Source organism: Pinus tabuliformis, chromosome 4_2 (genome assembly GCF_031772625.1).
Source record: "Pinus tabuliformis cultivar Carrire ecotype Pingquan chromosome 4_2, CPIR1, whole genome shotgun sequence".
Taxonomy (NCBI): Eukaryota; Viridiplantae; Streptophyta; class Pinopsida; order Pinales; family Pinaceae; genus Pinus; species Pinus tabuliformis.
The window spans coordinates 936,395,733-936,423,141 of record NC_142304.1 but is presented as its reverse complement, the minus strand read 5'-3'; the positions used below and the strand labels follow the sequence as shown (position 1 = coordinate 936,423,141).

Genomic DNA, 27,409 nt, shown 5'->3' with positions numbered 1-27,409 from the left:
GAGGGGGTGTGGAATTATCAAATAAATGAAATTAATAAAAAAATAAAATAAAGAGAAATATAAACATTTAAAAAACAAATAAAAAAAACACTATTCATAACTACTATCAAGATAAATTCATAACCACTATTAAGAGAAATTAAAAAAAAAAAAAGGTGGGGAAGTGGTGGGGAATTAACAAATAAATGAAATCAATAAAAAAAATAAAATAAAGAGAAATATAAACATTTAAAAAGAAAAAAACAAATTTTGAAAGGGAGGATAAAAAACCAAATGAAATCAAAACTTATTAAGGGCATGTGGCAGGGAAACAAAGGAAAATAGGGAACAATAGAGGATGATTGGAATAAAGAGTGACGGATAAAGAGAATGAGATAAAAAAGGTTGTAAACAATTTAATTGTTCCAAGAAAATAAATGGCATTACTAGCCATCTAAATATACCTTGCCTATCTTGAAGGTGGTCTTCTAGGTGTCACCTTCTTCAACTTGTACCTAGTGGTTTCCAGGTTCGAGATTGAACTTGGTAAATTACTTACCATGTTGTAACTAATCTAAAAAATCATTGATCTTGGTTAGAGTGCATCAATTCTTGAGGGTGATCTCGTAAATTATTGTGGATATTTGATCATAACATATCTTATTCAAAGTTTTGTAGTTGATGCACATTCACTAAGTCCCATCCTTCTTGGGTGTTATGGTGGTAGGTGACCCATAAGGTAGGTTCTTGGTTGAATGACTCCCTACTCTAATAGCTATTGCAATTGTTTCTTCACTACATCTATTTTTATGATAGGTTATCTATGCATCCCTATATCTCACCATGGAGAGTTAGGAAACAATTATATCTCATGATCCACTTCTCTCTTACGAGGTATACCTTTAGGATATTGGAACACTTCTATGTGTGCATGCAACAACTCCTTCAATTGATATTTCTACTCTTTAGTACATCCGTCCATATATACCTTTATCTTACGAATTCATTCTTTAGCTAATTCTCTATTAAGAAAAGGAATACATACTTTCTAATAGAACTAATCATTTTCTTAGTTTGGTTAGCACTTATCAAAGAGACCTTCGATTTACCTTTGTGTGCATCGATGATAAAAGAATTTGCATCCTTGATTAAGTGGTATTGGTTTGCTCTCCTCATGAAGATTACATACCCTATATACATGTAGGGGTTTCTAAGCACTACACCACACACATCGAATGTTACTACATCTACCTCCATTTCATCAATATAGTTTGCACTTGCAAAAAAGTTGATTGTACACTATTTGGTGACCTTGATATTTGCATTCTTATTTACCCATCCCAATGGATATGGGTTAGAATGATCATGTATTCCAAAACCAAATATTCTTCTACTAGGTTGGCCTATGAGTTGAAATCGAGTAGATCATCCACTTTTGTATTTTTAACCTAGATCTTCATATGGAAGAGTTTAATCATATCTTTCTCTTCTTTGTGATGAAGGTTGCCTAGGTTAACCTCTTTTTTCACTGTAGTTTAGATAATCATTGCATCAACATATAAACTATCTTTTGCTTTGATTCTTCTTCTTGCAATCCTTCTTATAGGAAACTTTGGATTCATCTCTAGATATAGCTTCCAACACTCATCTATGGTGTGGCCATGTAATACTAAGTTTAAAGAGCATTACTTTCTTCCAAAAATGATTTTGTAGAACCCCTAAATACTTCAAGAGTACATCTAGATTCTTGGGTATATACTTAACATAATATTCATTCTTTTGAACTTGGTGGTCTACTCTTGGACGTACTCTAACCTTGTCTTTGCATGAAGTGATGCCAATGGTTCCATCAATCGTCTACATGCGAAATAGGTTATAACGTGGACTTGAGGAAGGTTTTAAATGTATCTCACTTATTTACTGATGGATCACCCTCTAGCCTGAGTGTCTTCATGTGGCTTTCCAATTAGGTTAGTGCATATTCCTCAAACTTCAATAAAAATAAAATAAAAAATTTCATTCTTCGTTTATGTTATGGACATTGAAATAAACTTACAATTGTTACAACTAATGACTCTACTTAACAACACCAATGTGACCTTTGTAGGGTTTGATGTCCGCTATCACTTCCATTTTAAATAGAGATTATGAAGAAATGATGACATTGGACCTTGGTTTGATGTCCACTATCGCTTCCATTTTAAATAAATATTATGAAGAAGTGATGACATTGGACTTTGGTTTCTAATTTTCTCATTTTTTGGCTCCCTTTTTAGGTCTCCATTATCTTCCAATTTCTAATATGATCCAACTTTTGAGTTAGAGTCACCAACTTCCCCAAAAATTCCAAACTTGTTCATTAAAATTGCCATGAGAAGGGCCACCTTAAGAGATATATCAATTACTTGTTCTTCTAGCTTCATAAATCTCTCCTATCTCTCCTTTGCCTCATCTTGAGGGTTGTGACAACAAGACACATCCACTATGACTAGGGTTTTGGAACATTCTTTCCAAGCCAATTAAATATTATGTTTTTTTTTTTATTACATGGGATTTCCTTCCCATTAAAAACATATAATTTAAAAAAATCATAAAACTAATTAAAAAGATAATCATTTTAATATTAAAATATATAGTTTTAAAAACTCTTCAAATAAATTTAAAAGAATATTTTATTAGTAATAATAATTTTAATTATTATAAAGAATCAAACTTCTTAGTAAATAATAATAAGAATAAAATTATTTTCTAAAATCAATTTATATAATCAATTTTTAATTATTTATATTTTAAAATTATTCAAATCTATTTAATTATATATAATTAATTATTATATAAATAAAATTATTTATATTTAATATGTAGATAATTATGTATAATTAAAAAATAATATAAATGAAATGACATATTTCATAAAATTAAGAAAATAAAAATTAATAAGGAAAGAATCACAAATTAAAAAAAAAAAACAAACAAACAAACAAACCAACAAAACTGAAAATAAAAATGATTACTAAAAATAGAATAAATCTTAATAAACAAATGCCAAATTTTCGATACCAAATAAGAACATTGTTTTTATCAATATAGATGATTCAATGTAATTATAAAAAACAAAACACTCCATATAATTATAAAAACAAAAGAGAAAAATAAAATATCCATGTGTTAATTTAAAAGATTCAACAAATCTGTTTTCCTTAGATATTGTGAAATTCATGTTTTATTTAATCAATTCATTAACAAATAAATTAATAAAATATTAAATCTACACAGAAATATTAGAAATACACATCCAATGAACTAAAACACAACCAACAACTCCACCCAACTCAATTTGATAACCAAAAATTACATTGACAAACCCTAAAAACACTCACCCAGTCCACACACAACTAACATCCAACAAAACAAAAACTCTTATCATAAAAGTTAAAACTTATAACTCTTGATTATATACACTCATAAATTATCAAAATGACTCTGAATGAGATTCCTATCAAGACTGTCTGACAGACATCAGCATACAACAAAATACTAAAAGTGGAATAGCTGATCCTTGTAACATGAAACAGACCTCATCCATTCAAAATATTAGGTATCAATGGAATTTTAAAATGAATGAATGTATATCATCATTGTTTGTCTTCAGCGAATCAGCAACTGTTAAAAGTTGGGTCTGAATCCGAATGTATATCTAACATTATTTGAGTCCGAATCTGTATCCATCATTATTTGGCATTATTTGGCTTTAGTCGAGAGGAAAAAAAAAGAATAAAGTGAAAAAAAAAATAGAGGAAAAGGAGTGACCAAAAATTACTAGTTTGGGAAGTGTTTATTAAAGTAGAGGAATTGTTAGGATGGTTAAAAGTGGCCAGAATCAAGGTAAATATTTTTAAGAAATTTTGCAGTAGCAGTTTTTGAATCATGTTTTTGATGGTGAAAATAGATTTAGCACCATCAAAAACCTACCCAAAACCTTAATGTTTGAGAGCTATAACCTGGATTTACAAAAATCCCTACCGAATTTATCAAAATCTTGTTAGAATTTCCATGATTTAAAAGAAAACAACAACAACAAAACAACAACTCTGGTTAGACTGCTAATTGATCAAAAGTGTTATTCTAAACACTGGAAGTAACTCGTTCTTTCTTTTTAGATGTAAATACATTTTCATATATATATTTTACAAAAATCCTATTATTTAAAGTGAGATGCATCTCTTTCCTTTGTAATATTCATAATATACTTTATAAGGATAACAATCTTAAACAAGTGTAATATGCAGCGTAACTGCTTAGTACCCGCCTCTTAAGCAAAAAGTAATAGATAACAAGCAAAAAGTAATAGATAACAATTATTGAATGTTTGAACAAATTCATAAATCTAATAATGAAACACATTTGAATAGTACAAAGAGAAGCAATTAATGGGCTAGATAACCTTGGACCAAAATAGAGATAGGGGCATAGAAAATTTTGGATGAAACATTAACCCCAGCATCATTGTTTGTTACAAAAGTTAAGAGCTTATTGAAATGTGTTTGTCCACATTTTATTCCATCTTTAGCTTATGGGATTTTCTAAATAATAATTATTGGTTTCACTATAGTTGTATTAAATGAACAAATTCATAAATGTAATAACGATATAAGACAAAGAAAAGTAAATTTAGTTATTTCCACCTTAAAAAAATAAAAATTTAAATAATAAAAATCAAAAATTAAATTTTAATTTCCAAAAAACTTTAATATTTAATTTTACAAATATTTTATTAAACTTTACAGATAATTTTTAAAATTTTGCAAATCAATTAAAATTCAATACAAACTAATCACAATTAAAAAAAAAGAGATTTTCCCTTTTTCCAAAAATATATGCTTCTGCCAGCATTTTGAGTCGAAATTTGAAATAATTTAGAGTAGAAATTTGAAGCACATTTGGTATTTCATCTATATTTTTTTATTTAAATTCCTCGACACTCGACTGGATAGAAAAAGCTGATAAGGCACTCAACCGAAACCGTCAATACCACGATTTTTCCACATATACATTACTGGTTGGATAGTTGACAAGGCACTCAACAGAAATCCCCAATTCTTGGAATATTTTCTTTTCTGGCATTTATTTTACATGAAATTCCCGAGCAACAAGAAATTTAGAGCAAATTTTAAATGGTACATTTATCTTATAGAAACCTCTAATAAACACACAAGAAGCAGCAAAGCCAAATTTTATTTCATAATTTGTGCTTTACATCTAATTTATAATTTACAATATTGTAAGCCAAATTTTATTTCATAATTTGTGCTTTACATCTAATTTATAATTTACAATATTGTAATATTAGAAATTGAATATATTATTTTATTTACCGGAGTTGTTTTTAATGTGATTTTTTGAATTTTCTGATGTTAGAATTGTTGAAAATTTTGAGGTGAAATCTTAATTTATATTATTTAAATTAATTTTTTGACCATATAAATTTAACACCCTAAAAATTCCTAAAACACTTAAATTATATAGAGATTACCTATCAAACTTATTATTTCAATAAATTTTTACTAAATTTTAAAAAAACTAGACTAAATTATAAAATAAGCCGTACTATTATTAATTTATTCTACTTAATATAAAACTTTCTCACATTTTCGTACACATCTTTTAAAAGATGTGGGGATACTATTATTAAATTATTTTACTTAATTTAAAAAGTTCTCACATTTTCGTACACATCTTTTTAAAAGATGTGGGGAGTCATTTAATTTTAGGGCAAATCCGATCTCTCCATCGGTTGCATTCAAAAGCACTTACATTTCTTTATACACTTTTCGGCTACACTCTAAACTCTTACTTACACATCTTCCAATGTCAGGATATTTAGGAGTTGTTTAATTTTCAGGCAAATTCAGGGTAATCAACAGCTGTCTAATTTTAAAATATTTATTTACTTTATAATGTCGATAGTTAATGAATCTCATTTTAATTAAAATATCAAGTGGTCTAATTTTAAAATATTTGTTTACTTTATAATGTCGATAGTTAATGAATCTCGTTTTAATTAAAATATCTTTATATTATAATTTAATTTACTAAAATTTAGGATTAAAACTTCACTTAAAATATATATAAAAAGCTCTCTGAGAGCTTAAGACCCTTAAAGACAATCAGAGAACTTACAATAAGAGAAGTTTATCTTTATGCTAGTGACAAGGACCGTATCATTTTCTCCTGCTCCAGTGCAAACCTGCATCCATTGTTAATTACTCATCCACATAGAAAAAACTTTAGTGGCCTTTTCATAAAGCCATTGCTTACTCGCACCTACTCCATTAAAAATATGGAAAGTTCTGTCCCTTTATAAATTTTCATTCTCTAACTCAGTGAGATCCTGCAATATCTATTCTGCTTCTTTGCATATTAATCTATTCTCTTTGTCATCTAACAATGGCTGACTCTCTGTTATCCCATCTGCCAGAACAAGGAATATCCCCTCTGCCGGAACAAGGAATAGAGGAGGCTGAGGCCAGCGAAAGGAATGCGTGGCGTCAGCCATCCCCTCTGCCAGAACATGGAATCGAGAAGGCCGAGCCCAAGAAGGAGACTGAATGGCGCTTGAATTTCAATCAGATTCAGAGACCTGAAAGGAATGAATGGCCTAAGCACTGCTTAAATGTAGCCGGTGTGTACTTTCAACCTCTGAATTCTTCTTGTCACTGGATCTTGTTAGGATCTTGTTATATCGGCAGAATTCATCAATGGCCAGACCCAATTCATGAATTTTTTAAGCCAGACTATCTTTTAACATTTGTTACATAATAGAATGATACGCATAATGATAAGAATTCATACATTTGGACCCCTGCCATTTTACTGCACATTTTCTCGCCCCCCAAAAAGTCTCCTTTGATATATCAATTTCCTTTTTTTTTTGTCTGTGTATTTTTGTTTTGGAGACAGCTTAGTCTAAAGAGCCTATCTATTAGTTCCGAAAATAAAGAAATTCCCGTAAGATTATGTTAAAATTTAGAGAAAATTTTTAATTTTTTCAGTTGTTAAACATCAGGATTTTAGGTGATTAAAAAGTTTTTGATGGTGTTGAATTTATTTTTACTATCAAAAATAATTCAATTATAATTTTTTTTTACAAAATTAAAAAAAAAAATCTGTTGTCCAGACAATTTTTGGCTTTGATAAACAAAAAAAATTGTTTGTTTTGGCTTTGATAAACCAAAAAAATTTAAACAAATTTTGAAACTCAGCTGTTATTTGGTTCACAATTGAAAATAATAATGCCCGCTAAAAAGACTCCAGTGATATAGTTTATTTGTCTGTTTTCCTCTAAGGCTGTTTTGAGACTCACTTGGTACTTGGCTACACTATGGAAAGAATAAAAACAACTCCATTGATATAGTTTATTGGTCTGTTTTCCTTTCAAGGCAGTTTTGAGACTCACTTAGCTTTACTGTGGAAAAGAATAAAAACAACTCCATTGCTAGAGTTTATGGAAAAAAATAAAAACAACTCCATTTATATAGTTTATTGGTCTGTTTCAGTTTTGAGACTCACTTGGCTTCACTATGGAAAAGAATAAAAACAGAATAATCCTCCACTAAAATTCTTATGCATGTATATTTTTCTTATAAAAACTTTAATTTAATGTAATATAATTAATATTAAAAAAAAAAAAATTTAAATTGATTCTAAATATTAGAAATATTTCAGAGTTTAATAGACAAGATTTACTTTTATCTGTTCAAAGATTTTAACTAGGTATTTTGGGGAAGAATTTGTTTCTTCAACTGTGTGAGTTCAAATCTTGACCAATTATTAGCATTTATAGGACATCTAAAATAATTATATTTAGTGAGATAATGGCAGCCCAGCCCATTTTCGAAATTTTGGATTCTCCAAAAAAAAATTAATTACTATTGAAAAAAATATCCTTGTTATCTCTCCAATTCCAAAATATTCACAAAATTCTTATGAAATACAATTCAAACTATAACCATACAGCACAGTACATTGCTGTTTGTGTCGAATAAACTCAGGACTTTACCTTTCTCTGAGAATAAAGTGAATGAGATAGCGATAAGCATCATCTGACTTTATTGTAGATCAAAATACTAAAGTGGAATTCATATCTCTTGGAACTAAGCTCAATAAAAACATAAATCCGACCTCATCGGTTCAAAATATTAATTATCAGTGGGATTTAAAATGACCGCATATCATTATCATGTGGCTTCCGGAAAAAGCACACTGTAAGTTAGGGTTTGAATCAGAATATAATATTTAATTATCAATGTGATTTAATTGGACTGCATATCATCATTATGTGTCTTCAGGAGGGGGTACACTGTTAAAAGTTGGGGTTATATATATATATATATATATATATATATATAATTTGAATCGGAATCTATATCTCCCATGATCTGGCTTTCAGGGCTTTAATATGCAGAAAAGAGAGTAAAGTGGAAAAGGGGATGACAGGTACAGGAAAAGAAGTGACCAGAAACGATCACGCATATATACCTCCACAACTAAAGATGAACGTTATAATGGCCTTCATTCCCACACTTTTTGTCTCATCAGTGCATGCTTTTATTTTACAATATACTCTTTATTATGTAGATAGGCTTTTTTGGCAGATATATATATATATATATATATATATATATATATATATATATTTTCTCGGAAGAGGGGTGGGCATATTCTCATAAAATTTCAAATATACCAAGTTTACTATTTCTCAATCCAATTAAATTTGCTATATATTGTGCTAACAATATCTGTAAATATCCTTCATCAACAAATTTTTTTCATGAGTCTCTTTCGTTTTCTGATATATTCTTAAGCTCAGTGACATCCTACAATATCTATTTTGCTTTTCCACACATTATCATATTCTCTGTTGTCTAACAATGGCTGAATCTCTGCCATTGGCTCTGCCAGAAACAGGAATAGAGGAGGCTGAGCCCAGCAATCAGCCATCCCCTCTGCTAGAACATGGAGTCGAGAAGGCTATGCCCAGCGAGGAGAATGCATGGCGCTTGAATTTCAATCGGTTTCCTAGGCCCGAAAGGAAGGAAACGCCTAAGCGCTGCTTGATTGTGTCAGGTCTGTACTTTCAATCTCTGAATTCCTGTCACTGTATCTTGTTATATTAATAAAATTCATCTATAGGTAGACCCATTTCATGAATTTTTTAAGCCCTGCTATCTTTTAAGATTTGTTACAGAGTAGAATGATGCCCATTTTTAGTAGAATTCATACGTTTGGACCCATGCCATTTTACTGCACATTTGCCTGCCAAAAAAATAAAATACTCCATTTCATTGGTCTGTTTTCCTATCAAGGTACTTTTGAGACCCACCTACAAAGACTTCTTTTTCTTAGAATGAAAATTTGAGACCCACCTACAAGACTTCTTTTTCTTAGAATGAAAATATAGATTGGAATTTAAGCAGAATTTCCTAAAATCTTTTTGTTAAATTATGTTGAATTCTTATTTGATAATTTGCGCACCAACAAGCTTTCTGAATTATGAATGGATGTTGTGTCATTGTAGTAAATAAAGGAGTTGAGTTTTTTTTCAAACATAAACAACACTTTCTATTAAAACGTAGTAAAGAAAGTAATATATCACCAATTTTCGCCTGTAGCAGAGCTTGATAACAATAATCATTCAGACCACAGGATCCCGGGCTGAAACTTTGTGCAAGATCAAATAGAGAAAAAACGCCACTGCCATGAAATCACTGCAAAAAGCCATGCAAAATGAAAGGACTGATGTTAATAAAGGAGTTATGTCGCTCTGTAAGAACAGATTTGGGTGGTTTCAGTCACTATATCTCCATCTGAACCCTTGTCTGGTTGCATGTTTTGAATTCCAATATTTGATGTGTTGGTGTTTTAAATTTGCAACCTCTGGAGCTGAGCTGCATTTTGAGACTCAGATTTAAATGAATTTGAATATGGCTTCAAGCATCATCAGCTGCATGTGAGACAGACTTCAATGGATTTGGTGTGTCATTATTAATGAAGTAATAGTGAATCGATTACATGCTAAAAACTTAAAAGGGGAAAAGACTATGGAGTCTTTAATGCACAAGTCAATGACTCGGTTCCAGTGAATTTTGGTAACGAATTTGCAAGGTTAAAAGGAATGACTCGGTTCCAGTGAATTTTGCTGAAAATTTTGTTGAATAAGAATTATTAAAAAAAAAAAAAAAACAAACAAACTACTGAATTAGAAATATAAATTATAAATTAGAGGTATATGGACAAAGATCCTTTGAAATATATGGAATTGTTTTTGTTTTCTTTGGGTTTTACGGGTGATGTGTTAGGTGATTATCCATGATCTTGAAAGATAATAAAATTATAAGAAGTTAGAGTTATCTTAAAAATTTTAGTGAATTTATTAATTTTTAAAATATTAATTATAAAATTATAAGAAGTTAGAGTTATCTTAAAATTTTTAGTGAATTTATTAATTCTTGAAATATTAATTATAAAATGTTTGGTGATTATTTTTATAAAAATATTTATATTTTTAGGAATTTTATATAATTTACAATTTTTTTTTATGATTTTCGGAGTAAAATAATTGTATGATTCTTTGTTCTCATTGGGTCTTTGCCCTCATTGGGTTCTTCCCTCTAAGGAAAAGGAGATGTTGGTTGATCCCTGGCAAGGACCTAATGAATCCATTTTTTTTGCAAACCAAAAGTAGTGAGCATGTTAAAAGTAAATTGTCAACTCAATTTGTTAAATGCTTTGGACATATCAAGTTTGAAGAGCATACCAATGGACTTATTGGAATTAAACAAGTGAACGTGCTCATGGGCTAGTATTATGATGTCCATAATTTGTCTTCCTTCCACATAATTAATTTTCTCAAGAGAGATAAGTGAGGGGACAATGGGTTTTAATTAGGTTGTGATAACTACAATAGGCTTGAAAATGAAGGAGAATCAACGCATAATGTTTTAGGAATAAGAGATATAATGGTAGCATCAAGGGCTATTAAGATAGAGGAGCGTCAAGAGTCTTATACTACTTGCCAAACATCATATCCAAGATTTTCTAGCAAGCCATGTAGAAATAGGTGGTAAAGCCGTCGAGACCTAGGGACTTGCATTTAGGCATTTCCATAATAGTTGTTTCCATTTCTTGCATGGTGATTTCCTTCAAAAAGATATCATTGTGTTCCCTTGTTACAAGTTTGGGAATGTGCTCATTCATTTTGTTGATAGTCGGCCTTATATCTAAAACCATTTCCATGAGTGTGGCTTGGAAATGATTCGTGAGTTCATGGGATATCGCATCATGGCTTTCCACTTTTTGGTGGTTGGTTGTTTTGATGCTTGATATTCTATTGCTTTGCTTCTAGTTGATCATGTATCTATGGAATATTTTAGTGGTTTTTTCTCCCTTATTAAGTCATTGTACTCAATATTTTTGTCTCTAGAGGATTTCCTCTTGCTTCAATCGTTCCTCTAGCTGGAGGTGTGTGATTGCTTCTTAATGTTCTAATTCCTCAAATCTGTTATTTGATATTATTGCTTATTGGATGACGCGCATCTCTTATTCTAGCTTTAGTTTGTCTTTGTGGATGTTATCAAAATATTCAATATTCTAGTTCTTGAATTTCATTTTGAGATATTTTAACCACTGCTATAAGCGATACATAAGGGTCCTAGGAAAATGATCTGCTTCTTTCCACCATTTTTCTACATTAGAGAAAAAATCAAGATGTCATAACCAAAGAGCCACAAATTTGAAGGGCTTGTTCCAGGGACTACCAATCCAATCCATGGAGAGTTCTATGGGCTAGTGATTTGAACCATGGCACGGGAGAATAGAGGCCTCAAAATTAGTGCCTGAAATATAGAGATACTCTACTATGAGGAATCTATTTAGTCTTGAAGCTATTTGGGATGTGTCTCCTCATGTATTGTTTTGGTCGTATAAGTCGTTGCGTGTGCTAAGATCTATAAGTTTGGAGTTATTGATAAAATCCTCAAAGAGGGGGCTTTCTTCATTGAGTCTACAAATCCCACCTTTCTTTTCATTGATATTTTTATCATGTCAAATTCCCCACCTATAGTTGAAAAGTTCCCCCCTATAAGCTTTGAGGCTCATTGGAGGTTTTGAAGGAATATTTTTTTCTCAGCAAGAATGCTAGGGCCATTAACATTGGTTATGAAACTCGAACTAGCTAAACCACTGGGATGAAAATTAGCAATTAGGATTCTGGGAAGACAAAAGGAATCCTAAAGAGTAACTGAAGAAAGGTTCCATGCAATAACAATACACCTTGGTGCTCCTTGGGCATCCTGGGCTATATCATTGCAATTTCTCCAGACATTCTTTAAAATTTTGTTCAAAGACTCAGAAGAGCATTTCATTTCCTAAATCATCATGATGTCAAGGTGTTCTTGGTGGATTTTGTTTTTTAGGAGTCTTTTCTTTGATTTCCAATTAAGAACCCTAGTGTTCCACGAGATGACTTTCAATGATGATGTTGAGAGGAGGGTTGAAAGATGGAATCCATTGGTGACACTTTACCGATATTAACCAAGTGATTGCCTAGGTAGTGTAGTAATTGACTATTTCTTTTCTTCCTTTTTTTCTTTGGTTCCTTTGGAATACTCAATTGATCTATAGGAGCAACTTTTTTATTCCATGAGAGGAAAAATAAGAGTTTTGTTTAGGGGTATTACCTAGTTCGTGAGCTTTACAAAGAATTAGATCTTGATTTTGGATGTATGCTCTTGTGATGATTTGAAATTGATCCTCGGGAATGGTTTTTGGGTCTTTGTTTCTCCATTCCCCTACAAGGGATTGCAGATCAATGTGTTGCAATTCTATTGCCTCGAAATATTCTGCATCAGAAAAATATTGGGTGTTATCCTCCATTTCTAGATCTTTATAGTAATATTTGTCAGTCGATTTTACATGGACATCTTGTTTTGGTTGGGGTGGTTGCTAACTCGTTTTCCCAATCTCTTCCATTTTGAGATTTTCTCCTTCGATAGCTATCTCATCTTATTCCAACAACTGGAGGACCATGTATTGGTTGTGGCCCGCTACATTTTTAGAGGTTGGGTTCTCTGTTCCTTTTTTAGCTTTCTTCTTTTTTTTGGTGACCCTGGTAAACCCATCTTGATCCAACAACAGATTAACTTATGCATTTTGTTGGACTTGGTTTGCTAGGAATTCTCAAAATAAACGGTTGTGTTTGTGGCATTTTTAGCATCTAAATGGGATTTGCTCATAATCCATTGGTTGTTCCCATATTTCAACTTCACTGCCCAATTGAATGCTTGTTGGGAGGGGCTTGAATATGTCTCCATAAGTAAAAAGGCGGGCATAGGAAGTGTATCTACCTTGCTTTGTGGTATTTGAGATCATAACAAAATGCCTTATGGCATTTCCAATTCTTTCTAAGATTTCAGGGTCCCAAAACTCCTAAGGGAGATAATAGAGATGAATCCAGACTACAACCATGGAAAAGTCTTATTTGTCGAGGTGGAATCTTTGAAACCATGGCTTCATGAATAAACTGGTCAGATTCATGAAATATGGTCCTCCCTAAAATATGTGATCTCTATCCTCTATATTGTTGAATATGGTCATGAAGAAACCATTGGACCCAAACTTGAGGTTGAGATCCCCTTTGAGTGTCCAATTCTTTTGGATCCAACTGAGTAGGGTTTTTTTCAAGAGCTAAAGACCTACAAATTTTCCTATTACCACATGCTCTCTCATATAAATGATTTTTACCCCTTTTTATATGGGATTTCCTCGAGGGGAGCTTTGATTGTTTAACAATGGGAGGAACCATTAGCTTTTGGATGGTTCATTGTTGGAGTAACAATGCTAACAATTGTAGCTTCAATACTAGTTCTATTAGATGGGTTCACCTCCAAATATGGCTTGTGAGCTGAGGAATTGTTGCATTTGTGTAAGGTAGCCTGATTGGCTTTGGAAGCGATTGCACTTTTGTAGGAGGGGACTCCTCCACCCCACATGGGAGTGTCATTGGAGGGAAAGTTGTTGACAACTGAGGAAAAAACCCTAGAAGCAAAGGTTGCAGAGCCCAATAATTTATTTTCTATTATTACTTAAATGATCTAAATTTTGATATTAATTTTTCTACTGATAAATAAAAAATAATAATTATTTTCATTTATTTGTTAAGACATTATTATAGGAACAATATCTTATTACGAAAAATTTTATATGTGTATTGTTAAGTAAAAGGAATTAACGATAAAAAATTAATAATATTGACACAATTTATTTAAATTATTTGTTATCATTAAATTTTGTTGAATAATTTTATTTTATTTTATTGAATTCATACTAATTTGAATTCAAGTGTTTGAAGCCCAAGGAGCTTCTTGGCCAAAAAACTCAATCTAAGTCCTAAGATGACTAATTTCATCCTCCATCTTCTGGATTTGATGTTTCGGATTCATAAGATTTTTCATGATGGAGGTACATTTTGTGACCATTTGTCTTATTGAATTTGAAGTTGATGTATTTCTTGTTGCATATATGTCATTTCCTCTACTTCTCTACTAATAATATCATGATTTCCTTTCTTTTCTTGTTGATCCATTATCATTAGCAAATTATCCTCCCAATGGAGCACTAGGATGTCATGTATACACTGAAGTAGGGCTCAACCAAAGGAGAGTCTTATTACCACCTCATTAACTAAAATGTGTTCAAGAACAAAGGGAACTTGCACGATTACAGAAAAGTTTCTTGGCCATAAAAAGGATAATGGCCTTGGCGCTATCTATAAAGTACATGAAGAGGTAAAATGCAGTCGTGCACGATGACAAGAGCAAGAGCTAATCCATCATACCCCTAGAACATGCAAATTGATGACGAGGAACTTCAACCCTGCGATGAGAGCATAGACACATGGGAGAGATGAAGGGTACCATAATTTATATCCATATTTACCTCTTATCCGTGCATGGGAATGTGCCGCCACTTCCCAACTAACTAACCACAATATTAACCTTGGTTAGGGGATGGGGCAATGGGAACCTTGACCATTAGTTATTAAACTTCCTTCTTGTTATTGAATGGCTCGGTTTAAAAGTACATCTACTTCTCTATTGTTCTACCTTAACACATGGGAAACTTGAACTTCTTGACTATGATTTAAATCTTGATGGATTATATTGAAAAAAACACTTTGTTTTCCATATGAAGGCTTAGAATTAGATAGATATTTTGGAATATGAGCACTAGGTCTCCCACAATGATTAATCAAATAATGTTTAGATCTATATCTTGCTTGATTCCTTGGTATAGTGCATATGTCTTTACCTGGTTATTTGTGGCTCTACCCAAGATCTATGAAGAATGTATTTATTTTTGTCCTCAAGGGCACATTAACACGCCCCCTTCCCCCCACCTCACCCCATCACACCTGCCACCCCTTTTATTGAATAAAATATTAAATGTTAAAAACATTTTTTTGATAAAATTATTTCAATAATTTCAATGGTCATGTTATCCACCACTTGTGGGTAGCATACATAGGAGAAAATTTTCGCCTAGATGGTCCTCAGTCAACAACCAACAACCCCATGCAACCACTAGATAGCTTGATGTGCCACTATCTCCACCACTTGAGCCAACCGTGTGCTCCCTCGCCCATTTGTTATGATTGTATGTTTGAAGGTGGGTCCCCCGACCTCGAAGATATGGATTTTCATTGGTCTAGTTGAGTAATTTTGCTTACTTATCATGGACACTTTTAGGCATGGATTGGTGGGGAGATTCGGCATAAACAATAGGCTAGGTCTATACTCTTGTCTCCTTTACCTAATTTGGTGGTTAGCCTTGTATCCTAGTCCCATGGAATCACCTTTACTGGATATTAGCTTTAGAAATTGCACTACATGGGAAATCCTGATTTTGGTTGCATGATCCCACTTCGCAACACCATATACATCAGTCCCCTCTGCTCATTTTAACCCCATCCATCACTTTTCCCATCTGGGTTCACATTTGTCCACTGGGTCCACAAAGGGTTAGCCTCCACCTCCCCTTGCCCACACTTTGGGTTGGGCCTGGAACGATGTCCCGAAGGTTGATGCAGTTATAAAGAAAGGAAAAAACATAATTTGGCCACTCTCAACAGGAAATGTACCACAAAATGCAAAAGATGGCTGAGACATACAAATTTAGCACATGGGAAAAAGTCAAACATGAGCTCTACCCTTTATCTATGGCCATCACCCTGGTTCCTATGGGCCCTGGGTGAACCCCCTACACATTAAGGAACCCATGATTGTCCTAACCCCTAATGGGCAATGAACTGCCCTGCCTCAAAGGGGATATCTACTGTTATATGCTACACATCATGCTCTCATCTCCTGGAGCCCCGAGTAGTTATGAAGAAAAATGAATCAAAGGCAAAAGGCACATGAACAAGGGTGGAAAAATAAATTTCGGGGTAACTCATGTACCATGTTTTCTCCCTTCTACAATCATATACCCAAGTATGGGCTTCCCCTATTATAACTACTCTTTTACGATGGCATGTAGCTTGGAGCCTTCCCCTAATCCCCACTCCATTCCATTATTATATCACATGACACCTACCACTTGATGGTTGCACCATGGACATGTCAACCCCTTTAAAGGCTGAGACCACCTAATAGGGTCCTTGGTTAACCCCCTTATTGAGCTTGGAGACATCTGTACATGCCTAATCCCACTATGGAAGGGCATGCCACCATGAAGTATCCATTTGATTCCATGATCTGTAAGCTCTTTTAATTGATTACTCTAATAATTTGTTGTATTGGAGGGTAAGGGGATGCATTGGATCTTATGCACGATTGCAAGTGGGCCTCCATTATGGGTTTGGTCCCCCTATATGGGGTCCAAGACCTCCAGAGGGCCACATTAGCACTTGTAGGATGAGCGTAAAGAGCCATGGGCCTCCACCATAGCATAGAGAACTTCATGGATCCCCACCACACACTTAGCATAGGTTCTAGAGTCTAGATGACGATGTGTCTCACCACGAGAGACAAAGGGAGGGCTTATGTCATCATCCTAGCCCTTACAGATGGTTTACAGGTATTATTGATCCGCTTGGAGACCCATGAGGATGCCATTATCCCACCACCCCCAGTTGGGGACACCACATGTGACTTGCATGGATAGCAAGGGGCCAACCCCTTGATCACTGTGTTTGGAGCCCATTCTCTCATTTTGACACACTTTGGACTCCACTAGGCCTTCTCAATTACCCAACGACTCATCAAGTTTACTATTTTTCCCTCTTGAGAGGCGTATTTTTGTATTATAGAGCTATCTTGGTGGGCTTGTCACCAAGGGATGTTATTATTGCACATTATTTTATTATTTGGGGCTTAATTATGCCTAATTAGGCAAATCTAACTCTTTACGAAGGGTATAAATAGATGAGGCTCATTCATTCCTCTCATCATCACTTGGATTGGATTAATATCACTTGAGAGATTTTCGCACTTGTTGCTGAGATGCAATTTTTGGAGTTTTCTTGATGCACTATGATGTTTGGATTTTTGCTATTGTCTTTGGAGCTTATTTCTAATGCCAATTTGATGAATGGATATACTCTCTCTCTCTCTCATGTAAGTGAAATTTTAATGCTATTCTTGTTATCTTACTTGTCTAATGCATGTTATTGTTATCATTATTCTTGTATGGGTTAAAGTATTGTAAAATTCTTCTAGAGACCTTGAATAAGTGATTTAATGCATGTGTTGCTCTTTGAGGGATTCAGTGAATGTTCCTAGAGGAACCTCTTAGGTTGAAAGACCTTGAAACTTCATCTCCCTTGCACATTTGAAGTATAAATCTCTAATAACCTATTTGTTGTAGTTGGAAAGGCTATCGAAGGTGAATTAGGGCTCCTTAGCTCACAAAAATTCTTGATCTATGTGTATCTTGACTCTATTAAGCCCAAGAAGTAAGGAATTGATCCTTGCATCTCCTTGGTGGTCAAATTTACCTCTCTTTTCTTCACTTTTCCTAATTCTAGCCCTAACCCTAGAGGGTCGACCACCTAGGGAATCAAGTGAAATTACTTGTAGCCATCTAAATCCCATTCTAGTCCACTACTGTGTTGAAGCTTTCTCTAGAGCTCCTCCAAGTTTAAAGCAAACCTGACGGTGGAATCTCAACATATAGCAAGCCCTAGCCCCGAGACCATCTCTTTCCCTAGGTTGATTTGGGTTAGTGTCCTCACTTGGGTCATTGCATTTGTATTTCAAAATAAAATGTGTCCTATGACCCTATTCTCCTCCCTAAATAGGTCAAGCCCCTCTAGCGTTGATCAACTCCACATCCTTGACCTGGCTTAGGTCCACTTTGCCTCTTTGTGGTCCCACAACTTTATAACTCAAATTCCACAAGGATTGCATAGGAGTCATTTCTCCACAAGGATTCTTATATCTAGGAAGCTTCTTGACTTGGTACATTCCTCAAACCTAGGCTTAAGTATATTCTTAGTTCTTCATAGAGAGCCCATCACCTTGCTTCTTGAGCAAGTAAGCCATAGAATTGAGTGTCTCTTGTGAATAGGTTCTATGAATCACCCTCCATCCATTCATTGATCTATTCATCTTTGTGATTCCTCTTATATTGGGTCTCCTCCCATCGGGGAAAGTCTGTAAAGAGCAGCGAGACTTAGTTGAAGTGGTAGTGGGCTATCGCTCCATCGTTGCCCTTGTTATGCTCCTATACCAATAGGTGTCATATTTCATGATTGACTGATGAAATGCCAAATATGTTCATCCTTTCCATGCTGCAAAGGTTCCATATTTTGAAAAGATCAAAAAATTTAAAAAATTAAAAAAGGGTATGCCCTAAAAGAAAGATCAAAGGGCAAAAAGAAAGAGAATGAAACCCAAAGAAGACTAGGAAAGTGTGCTAGTCCAAAATGCCACTACTATCCTATTTTTGCAAAGAAGTTCAATGTGTGCAATTAGTTGACTTTTGTCACACTTGATGGATGGCCAAACAGCTTAATCTTGGCCAGTCCATGTTTAAATTTCTTATTTTAGAGGTAGAGAATGAAATCTGTCCATACAGTTCAAGCTTGGAAGATAAGTAGTTAGATAGAGAAGCAAAGGAGCTCAACAGCTAAATATGAGCCCCTGGAAGAAATAAGGATAGACTTAGATAGGATGGTAGTTAAAGAAAAGAAGAGAGTAAGGGTTTGCTAGTTCAAATGCACCCAAGGGAAAAAGGAAGAGAAAATGTTAGGAGTAATAGGCTGGGTAGGCAGTTTTGATGTTGCAGAAGCAGGTTTATAAGCAATTTTGTCTTTTGAAGATAATTCATCTCATGGAAATCATAAGTATCATGGCAGCTATGTGGTCACAAAACAGATGAAGCATGTCTAACTTCCCTCCTCATTTCTCCAAAAAACAATTACTAACCTCCCCACAAGGATGTTGGGATCTGCTCAATACTCCTAGTTCACTTCATTTCATGAAAAAGACTAAGTGAAACTCTGTTTTTACTTAGGACAATAAAGCCACATTTCTTGTGTAAAAATGCCTTTCTTCCATTATGCTAAGTTTGCCAAATTCATAGCTTGGATCCTTTTCATTTCCCTAAGCCTAAGTTTTTCACTCTTTAAACTTAGCGCTTTTGGGTTAAAAAGCATGTCTCCCATATTAACCTTTAACTTTATTATATAAACCCTTATATTTTCCCCATGCCCGTATTATATAAATATATAAAAACCCCCCAAGAAAGCTAATATCCCGCCCCCGGCTACACTATAAGCCATATGTTATTATACAAAGGGAATTAAAAGGTTTATTTGGAACCTTTTAATAATCCATTACCGCGCCATTCAAAAGACATTAATCAACATCCGGTTGATTAATTAAATTAACCCCTAAACCTGCCGACCTAACCAAAAGTCATACCCCGCAAAACATTATAAAACATTGATTTTTTTGTGTGGGTCCCACGTCGTAGCCTCCGCCATATCCCAATCGCCGCCAGCCGTCGGATCATAGTCTGCAGATCGGACGGCCCACAACAATATCGCGAGCCCTTTCATGCCGACCTTTAGCGCCCGGGGGATGGTGGTTTTGCCGTCGTACCTTGGGACAGGTGGCAGCCTCCCGCACTGCTCGCTGCCCTCCCCTCCAATACCACCTCTGTCCAAAAGCGGTGCGGGGGCCAAACCGCTTACCGCCCCCCGCTACCTCCCTGCTGACATCATCCCCGCGTCATCAGCTGACGTCGCAACCACGTCAGTACCACGTCACCCCGCTACATGACAAAATACCGCGTCATGCTGACGTCACCCGACAGAAACGCGCCAAAAGCCCGCCAAAATCAATTTTTTGTTAAAAAAGGCGTGAAAGCGTCATTTTCACTCGTTTTCGTTTATTTTCTCTGTACGGCCTGTGCATGTCGTTTACGTCCAAAATCAGTGATTCGACCACACAGTCCGCCATCAAGCCAAATCAACCCCGCAATTCGGTCTTCCAGCTCGTCCCGCGACCTGCAATCCACACAGTCCACTGTTAAAACAGGTATTTACCTCAATTTCACTTCCAAACCCTATTTTTTTAGCTCTCCTCTGCAAATTATCCAAAAACGCCCAAATTTAAGTTCAATTCATCAAACCACCTTCAAAAAGGCGCACCAGAACCACTGTTTTTGCCCACTTTTTCCGAAAAACCCTGCAGACCTCGTTTTCCTCTACAAATTTCACCCTATGAGCTAAATTCAAGTCGGCTTCAGTCTGAAATTCTCGGAGAAAAGCCTAGAACTATTATTTTACCTATTTGGCTACAAAACCCCAAATTTCAATTGAAAAATCACAGAGAAGTGGCAATGGAACCTCCAGTGGCCCTGAACATTGCTCCCCTCAATGCACCTCATAAGGACTTGGAGTGGTTGCCCTTAGCTGATAGGGATTTTCAAATACAAGACTTAATTGGTGACAAAAACCACCTCCAAGCATTCTGTGAAATCAGGAACAATCACCTAAACAAAACTGATCTCTATGGGATATGGGAATCCAATCTGCCCAGATACTATCTCCCCTCAGTAAATGTATTCCCAGATGTCATCCGCCTATGCTGTGCCAATTATGAACCTACTCAAAGAGCAGTCATGTCTCCAACTGGAACTGTCCTTTTTCATATAACTCCTGAGTCAATCACTAAAATGCTACACTTCAAACCTAGTCAGCCTTTGGCTCCTCTTTCCATGGGACATTTGTTGGATGAAGGCTCTAAACTATCCACTGCAGAAATAGGCCAAATTGCCAAGTTATTCATGAGACCAGATTGTCAGCCCAGAGAGTCACCTCCTTTTCACCATGTCTGGTTCAATGACGCTGAAAGATTCATTATTGACATGATATCCTATGTCCTGGGATTTAAGACAAGTGAATATGTTGATGAGACCATTTTAGCTCTGATGTCCATGTTTATTCTAGGACATCCTCCTGCTGTCAAATTTGACTTTGCTACCTTCATTACCAACAAGATCCATGACCAATTCATAAATCTGGACAGAGAAGGAGTCTTCAAGTATACCTCTTATATATATCATCTGTTCGTGTACTATCAAACATAGAGTTTTCAGTTTCCTATCAGAAAATTGGATATTAAAGGAGAAAGGAGGTCTGTGATATTTTGGACCTCAGTCTTCCATCAAGTCCATAACTCTCCTTACACTTACTGTGAATTCATTGATTTGTTTATACATCCAGTCTCCTCTCTGCTGATGAGAACTCCTCCTCCTAGACTCTCTGGTGACATGCAGAAAATTTTACAGCTCTCCAAAAGCTACAAAATAGGTGACTGGTACTTCTACCAGAATCACATTGAGATCAGGATATATGGCTGTGAGTTGTGCCCTTATAAACTGCCAAAATATGTGCCTATGAGACTGTTTGCTCTTGAATACTTCAGGCAATTTATCAGCTCAGATTTGACTCATTTTTATGGTGCCAAGAAAAAAGCTCAGCTGAAATTAAGAAACCAATTAGGCCCTTTCATCATTAACAAAAAGGAAGGATGGCAAGATGCTGAAAAGATATTGGGTGAACAACTCAAATTAAAAAGGAGCTTTTGGTGGGTACCCTATGACCCAAATGGATTCATCTGTGATAGAAAGGTAAAAAATAGGCTATCAGCCTATAATCATTGTAGGATCCCTGAATTAGAGTAGTATGCTAATCAAGATGAGTGGGTAGAGGGCACATTGATAGAAGAACTCACTGAGGAAGAAAAGATGGAACAAGCAATGAAAAATCTTGAAAAGACTCTTGACCTGGACTCTTTTGGACAAGTGTCTTTCAAATTGCCTCAGCAAACCGGAGTGGGCACATCATCCGCTGGAACTTCACAGCAACCTGCCCAAGGAAGCACTACACCAGCTGCAGGGACATCTAAAGGCAAAGAAGTGCTGGATTCAGAGCAGCACATAATGACAGATCAGCCAGCATCATCAAAACAACAAGGCCAAGGGCAAATTCCTCCTGCCCAGACCAAAGCACCAGAGGTACCAGCATTACAGAATCCTCTAAATGAGGAAAAGGGTAGAAAAAGGGACCGAGAAGAGACCACACCTGTAAGTGGGCCAGCAGAGGAACCAGAGGCGAAAAGGAAAAGAATAAATCCTCTACCTGAAGAGGAAATTATTGAGGAAATCATAGAAAGTCCAAGAGGCGAGAGGGCAACCAGCCCACAGACATCCCCAGTGGTTGAAACATCCACCAGTTCTCAAAGGCAGGAATTGGAGAAACAACATAGTGTGGAAATTTCCTCCTCAAGGCCACAAAGTAAGCAAGGTTCTGATATCAAAAGAACATTCACGGACATCAAGGCCCAGAATGAGCCAATAAGACTACAACTTTATGATCAATTTCTCAAGATGACCCCCGCCAAACAGCAAAGGTTAATGTTTGCATATGATATTAAAGAAGGAAAAATGATCTTGAGCCACTTCAGGCCTAAAGTGCAGCAACCACAGTCAACAGCTGATTATATTAGAACAAATCTGGAGGCCCTTGCCAAATACATTCACTCTTTGGACCAGATTGAGTTGCACAAGCAAAGGAGAAATGGTCTACTCCACATTGGCAGACAAGGCAATGTTAGCTCAGAAATTGCAGAACTCATTGAATAACACATCTGCCCAACTAGATTTGGAAAAGGCATCTTCTTTGGCCAAGGACAACAGGATAAAGTCCTTGGAAGAAATTATCATTGAGTTGGGACATGATCCCAAGGATGCCAAGGGAATAAAAGCATTGATAAAGAAAAAGAAAGAGGACATTGCTGCCCTCACGAAACAATTGAAGTTGCCAATTACTATGCATCCACAAACCACAGAGGTTGTGCAAGAAAAAGCAGAAGAAGACATGATGGATTTACTAATGAAAATGAATCAAAGACTAAGTGAAACAGAGCAGGAATTGGAGAAGGCATTACAGGAAAAGCAGGGAGTGTCGACCTCCCAGCCATCTCAAATAGCTCCAACAGTTACAACAGCAGTCCCTCCCACTGGCCCAACATCAACAGCAACAGGCAGCAGCACTACCATGACCACTGAGGAATTAATAAAGGCTATGGAAGATTTAAAACTCCTAGTATCAGAATTAAAAGAAGCCAAAGAAAAAGTGGAAAAAATAGAGGTAAGTTATGACAAATCTAAAATGACTGTGGCAGAAAAGACAAGAGAGGTGAAAGCATTAGAGAATAAAGTAAAGGCATTGGAAAAGGACCTCTCTTTAGATAAGCCTCTGGGAGAAATCAAGGGCATTTTGTGGGCTAACATCAGTGAATCAATCAGTAATGTGTGGAGATCCATTCAAATTATATATGAACAGATTGACTTGATAGCAGCAGCCCAGGTGGAAATTCAAAAGGCCAGAAATTTATTGGGACATAAGCCTGAACAGGCCAACAGGCTAATCCATTTTTTGAACACTAAAACCAAGGAAGAACTAGCAGCATTGGACATCAGAGACAGGACAGGCACCATCCTAACAATCAAAAGAGTTCTGACCATGAGAACCCTGATGCAGAATTTGGAGAGGAAGAGCCAAGACATGCAAGTGGAGGTAAATTCTTTTTTAGAAAAATTTGCAGTTTTGCAGGAAAGGGGCTTGCCTAGTCTGGTGGGAAGTAATGAACGCCTGCTGAGACAAGCTGAGTACCAGCTCAGGTTGAATAGACATGCTGCTGATCAACTAAATGCATCATCAAGTACTCCAGCAGAGAAGACCCTTCCATCTGGCCAAACTCTTTACAGCAACTTGGAAAATCTGTTTTATATTGAGCATGAAGTACAACATCTTTTTACAGTCCAGCCTAACTTCTACAGGTACACAGACGCTGATGAGACTTTGATAAAGCTGCAAAGACATCAGTTGCTAGAAGAGCAGTGGTGGCAAAGCATGTTGGAAATCTTGTAGGCGGGTTTCAAATTTTTTTTTTCCCAGAAAAACAATAGATATCATAAAGCAGATAAAAGGAACGGTGAGAGTCTCGCGGGGCTGCAGTCTATTAAATCAAAATTAAATGCCCCGAAAAAGCTAAGCCAGCAGCGCGAATATCAACAGAAACAGCCACTGGCCGACTCACCAAGCAAACGGTCAATACATCTCATCAACTGAGCGGCCAGCACAACAACATTTACTGCTGCATTTATTCCTTCCTGTTCCCAAAATCATTTACTTCTCCTGTAAAGTAGGTGGAAGAAGTTATTGCTAGATATTATCTCTTTGAGATATTTTGTAAACATTTTTGTACAAATACCTCCCCAAGCGAAATATTAGGGGTTGGTGATACATTTCTGGAACTGCGCTGTAACTCTAAAAACTCTTCTGAATAAAAGGTTGCTGGAATGCGTTGTTGCTAAACTCTCTGGTTGTGGAATTGATGGCAGAGGACTATGTTACAGAATTCTTGAATTATTTCATGGATCAATAAGTCTTTTTAACTCATGTTTAACAGTTTCTGTGTTTTATATATCATCTATGTTCATGATCTGAATAACAGGGAAAAAGAATAACCCAGAACTTGCTTAACTGCACTCTGTGTTCAATCTTTGTTATTATTTACGTTTTCTCCAGAATTAGCATAAGCAGGAATTCTTAACTGCTCCTGTTTCCCCTGGTTCTTGCATCTTGAATATAGCTAAGGAATTCTTAACTGCTCCCTGGCAATATTCATCCACTTTCCCTATGTCAATATGATGAAGGATTCTTAATTGCCCTTCGCCCCCTGACTCCATCCCACCTGATTTCAGTTTACAATTTGTTCCATGGTTGATTACCTTGCTCTGTAATACCCCCTTCTGTCAAAGAAACCATGTCCAGCAGTTCATCCTCATAGACTCCATTAGCCCAATGGACTGAACTTCTCATATTTACACCCCTGTTCTATTGAATGTCACCATCCAAAAATCAAACAAACCCCTGTACTTCATAACTAGCCTAATATACCCCAAAACAAAGCTAAACCATAAAGAGAGAGCCCTCTCTGGATGCAGATTGGCTAGAACCTGCATCTAAAAGATTGGTCTGTGGTTACCTCGGCCGTATTCCCTTTTCTTACAACTTTTGGGGAACAACCTGAGTGATAACAGCCCCTTGACCTAATAGTTGCTCTATAAGATCCCCTCCTAGGACCCCTTCTAGTTTGAGCAGTAACATTTTTTGCATCGTTGCCAGGGAGAAAGCAGGTCTACCTCCCTAGTTAATCATTGAGGAATTGATTCATAAATGACATATCAAGTATTCCCCTGGTGACTCCATTCATTGTCCAATCCCCTAGTTTGCTTGAAGGTGACAACATTCCTCCTTTAATTGAGGCAGTTGCAAGAATGGGAGGATGAACTCCATCACCTGTTAGAGCTAGCCTTTTGCCTAAGTTTGAAAGGGTCGATGATCCCACCCCCATGATGGCAACAAACTCTAGCACTAACCTAAACTAAGACCAACCCAAAATGCCGCAAAGTAAAAGGAATTTAGTCAGTGTATTTGCACCCTTAAATTTGAGTGACAATCCTGAGATACTACCTGAAAAATACAATAATTGGTTGCCCATGTTTAAGGGTGATGCTACCATTAGTGCCCGTGATCATGTTGAAGAATTATATTGGGCAATTTCTCCTAGGTTAGTATTTGAAAAAGACAGGATCATGATGTTATTTTCCTTATCTTTTGAAGGACAAGCAAGGGAATGGTACCTTATTCTTCCCCCTTGATGCATGGAAAACTCTAACTAATTTGAAGATATTTTCATAAGAAGATGGTCATGTGATGCTCAAGGGACTTGCAACATTGAAATTTTTTACTAAAGAAGTGGGGGAAGGGAAGACATCAAGGAGTTTATCAAAAAAAATTATAGGGTATTTAGGGATATCCTTGACGATTTGAGACTCCTTGATGCCAATATGCATTAAAGGATAAGAAACCTGAGACCTTGGCTAAGGCTAAAGAGTTAGTCATGGAAGTTGAACAAAACCTACAAATTTCCAAAATGGATGTAGATGAACACCCCAAAGCTAAGGTTGAAGTCAAAAAGGCAAAATCCAAGGACGAAACTGAAGAGACCCTTTTAGTGCTCCTTAAGAAGGTCGATAAGCTAACTGAGGAGATGAACCCATGAGATAGACTCTACATGAACAAGATAACCACCTTGGAAAGGGCCCAAAAATCAAATTGTATTCCTAAAGGCAAGCCTTTCCCTAGGAAGAAAAATGATGAAGACAAACTAAGCTCATCTCAAGTCCCCAACACTTTGGCTCCAACAAAAGTCGTGGAATGAGAATCATCCTTTGAGAATGAACAAAGTGATGAAGATGAGAGTGAAGATGAAGAAATCAATGAGCAGGCTAATATTGTAAAATCTGAAGCCTTCAACATTTTGTTGGGTGGTTCATATACTCATCCTCCCATTAGTGAAGTGACTATTAAGGAAGAGAAAAATGAGCCAATCCTCAATGTCGATGATAGTGGAAGGTTTACAAGGATCCAATATTCACGAAAGAACAATGATGAGAACCCCACAACCTCCATGGAAACCAACAAGAATGAATCTTTTCCTAAGCAAACCCCTCATAAAGAACCTCTCCTTAAAGAGCCCCTTAAGAAGGATCCTCCAAAGAAAGTCAATTCTAAAAGGAATCCTCAAAAGGGGGAACCCACAAAAAAGGATAAGGGTAAAGAGGTCGAGCTTGATGTTGATATAGAAGTTGCTATAGGAAAGATGATCATGCAAGTTCCATTAAAGGATATTGTGAAACTTCCACGACAACATTCGCAAGCCAAGAAAACCCTTAGGTTTGAAGTGTTGTAAAATCCAAGGAGTTGGCAGTTAAACAGTTTTCCTTATTA

General features: G+C 35.8%; 1 protein-coding gene across 2 annotated transcripts in view; it reads left to right on the top strand.

The window, feature by feature from the left end:
- The window catches only part of LOC149172763 (metal tolerance protein 5-like), a 311,496-nt gene that overhangs the window by 51,585 nt on the left and 232,502 nt on the right, over positions 1-27,409 (top strand). The window contains exons 2-3 of one of the 2 annotated variants that reach the window (XM_089424430.1): positions 6,458-6,661; positions 8,941-9,105. In XM_089424430.1, coding sequence (XP_089280556.1) covers positions 6,458-6,661; positions 8,941-9,105 — 369 coding nt within the window. Of the gene's footprint in view, positions 1-6,352; positions 6,662-8,940; positions 9,106-27,409 lie in introns of those variants that run through there. The other variant, XM_089424431.1, reaches the window with a different exon arrangement.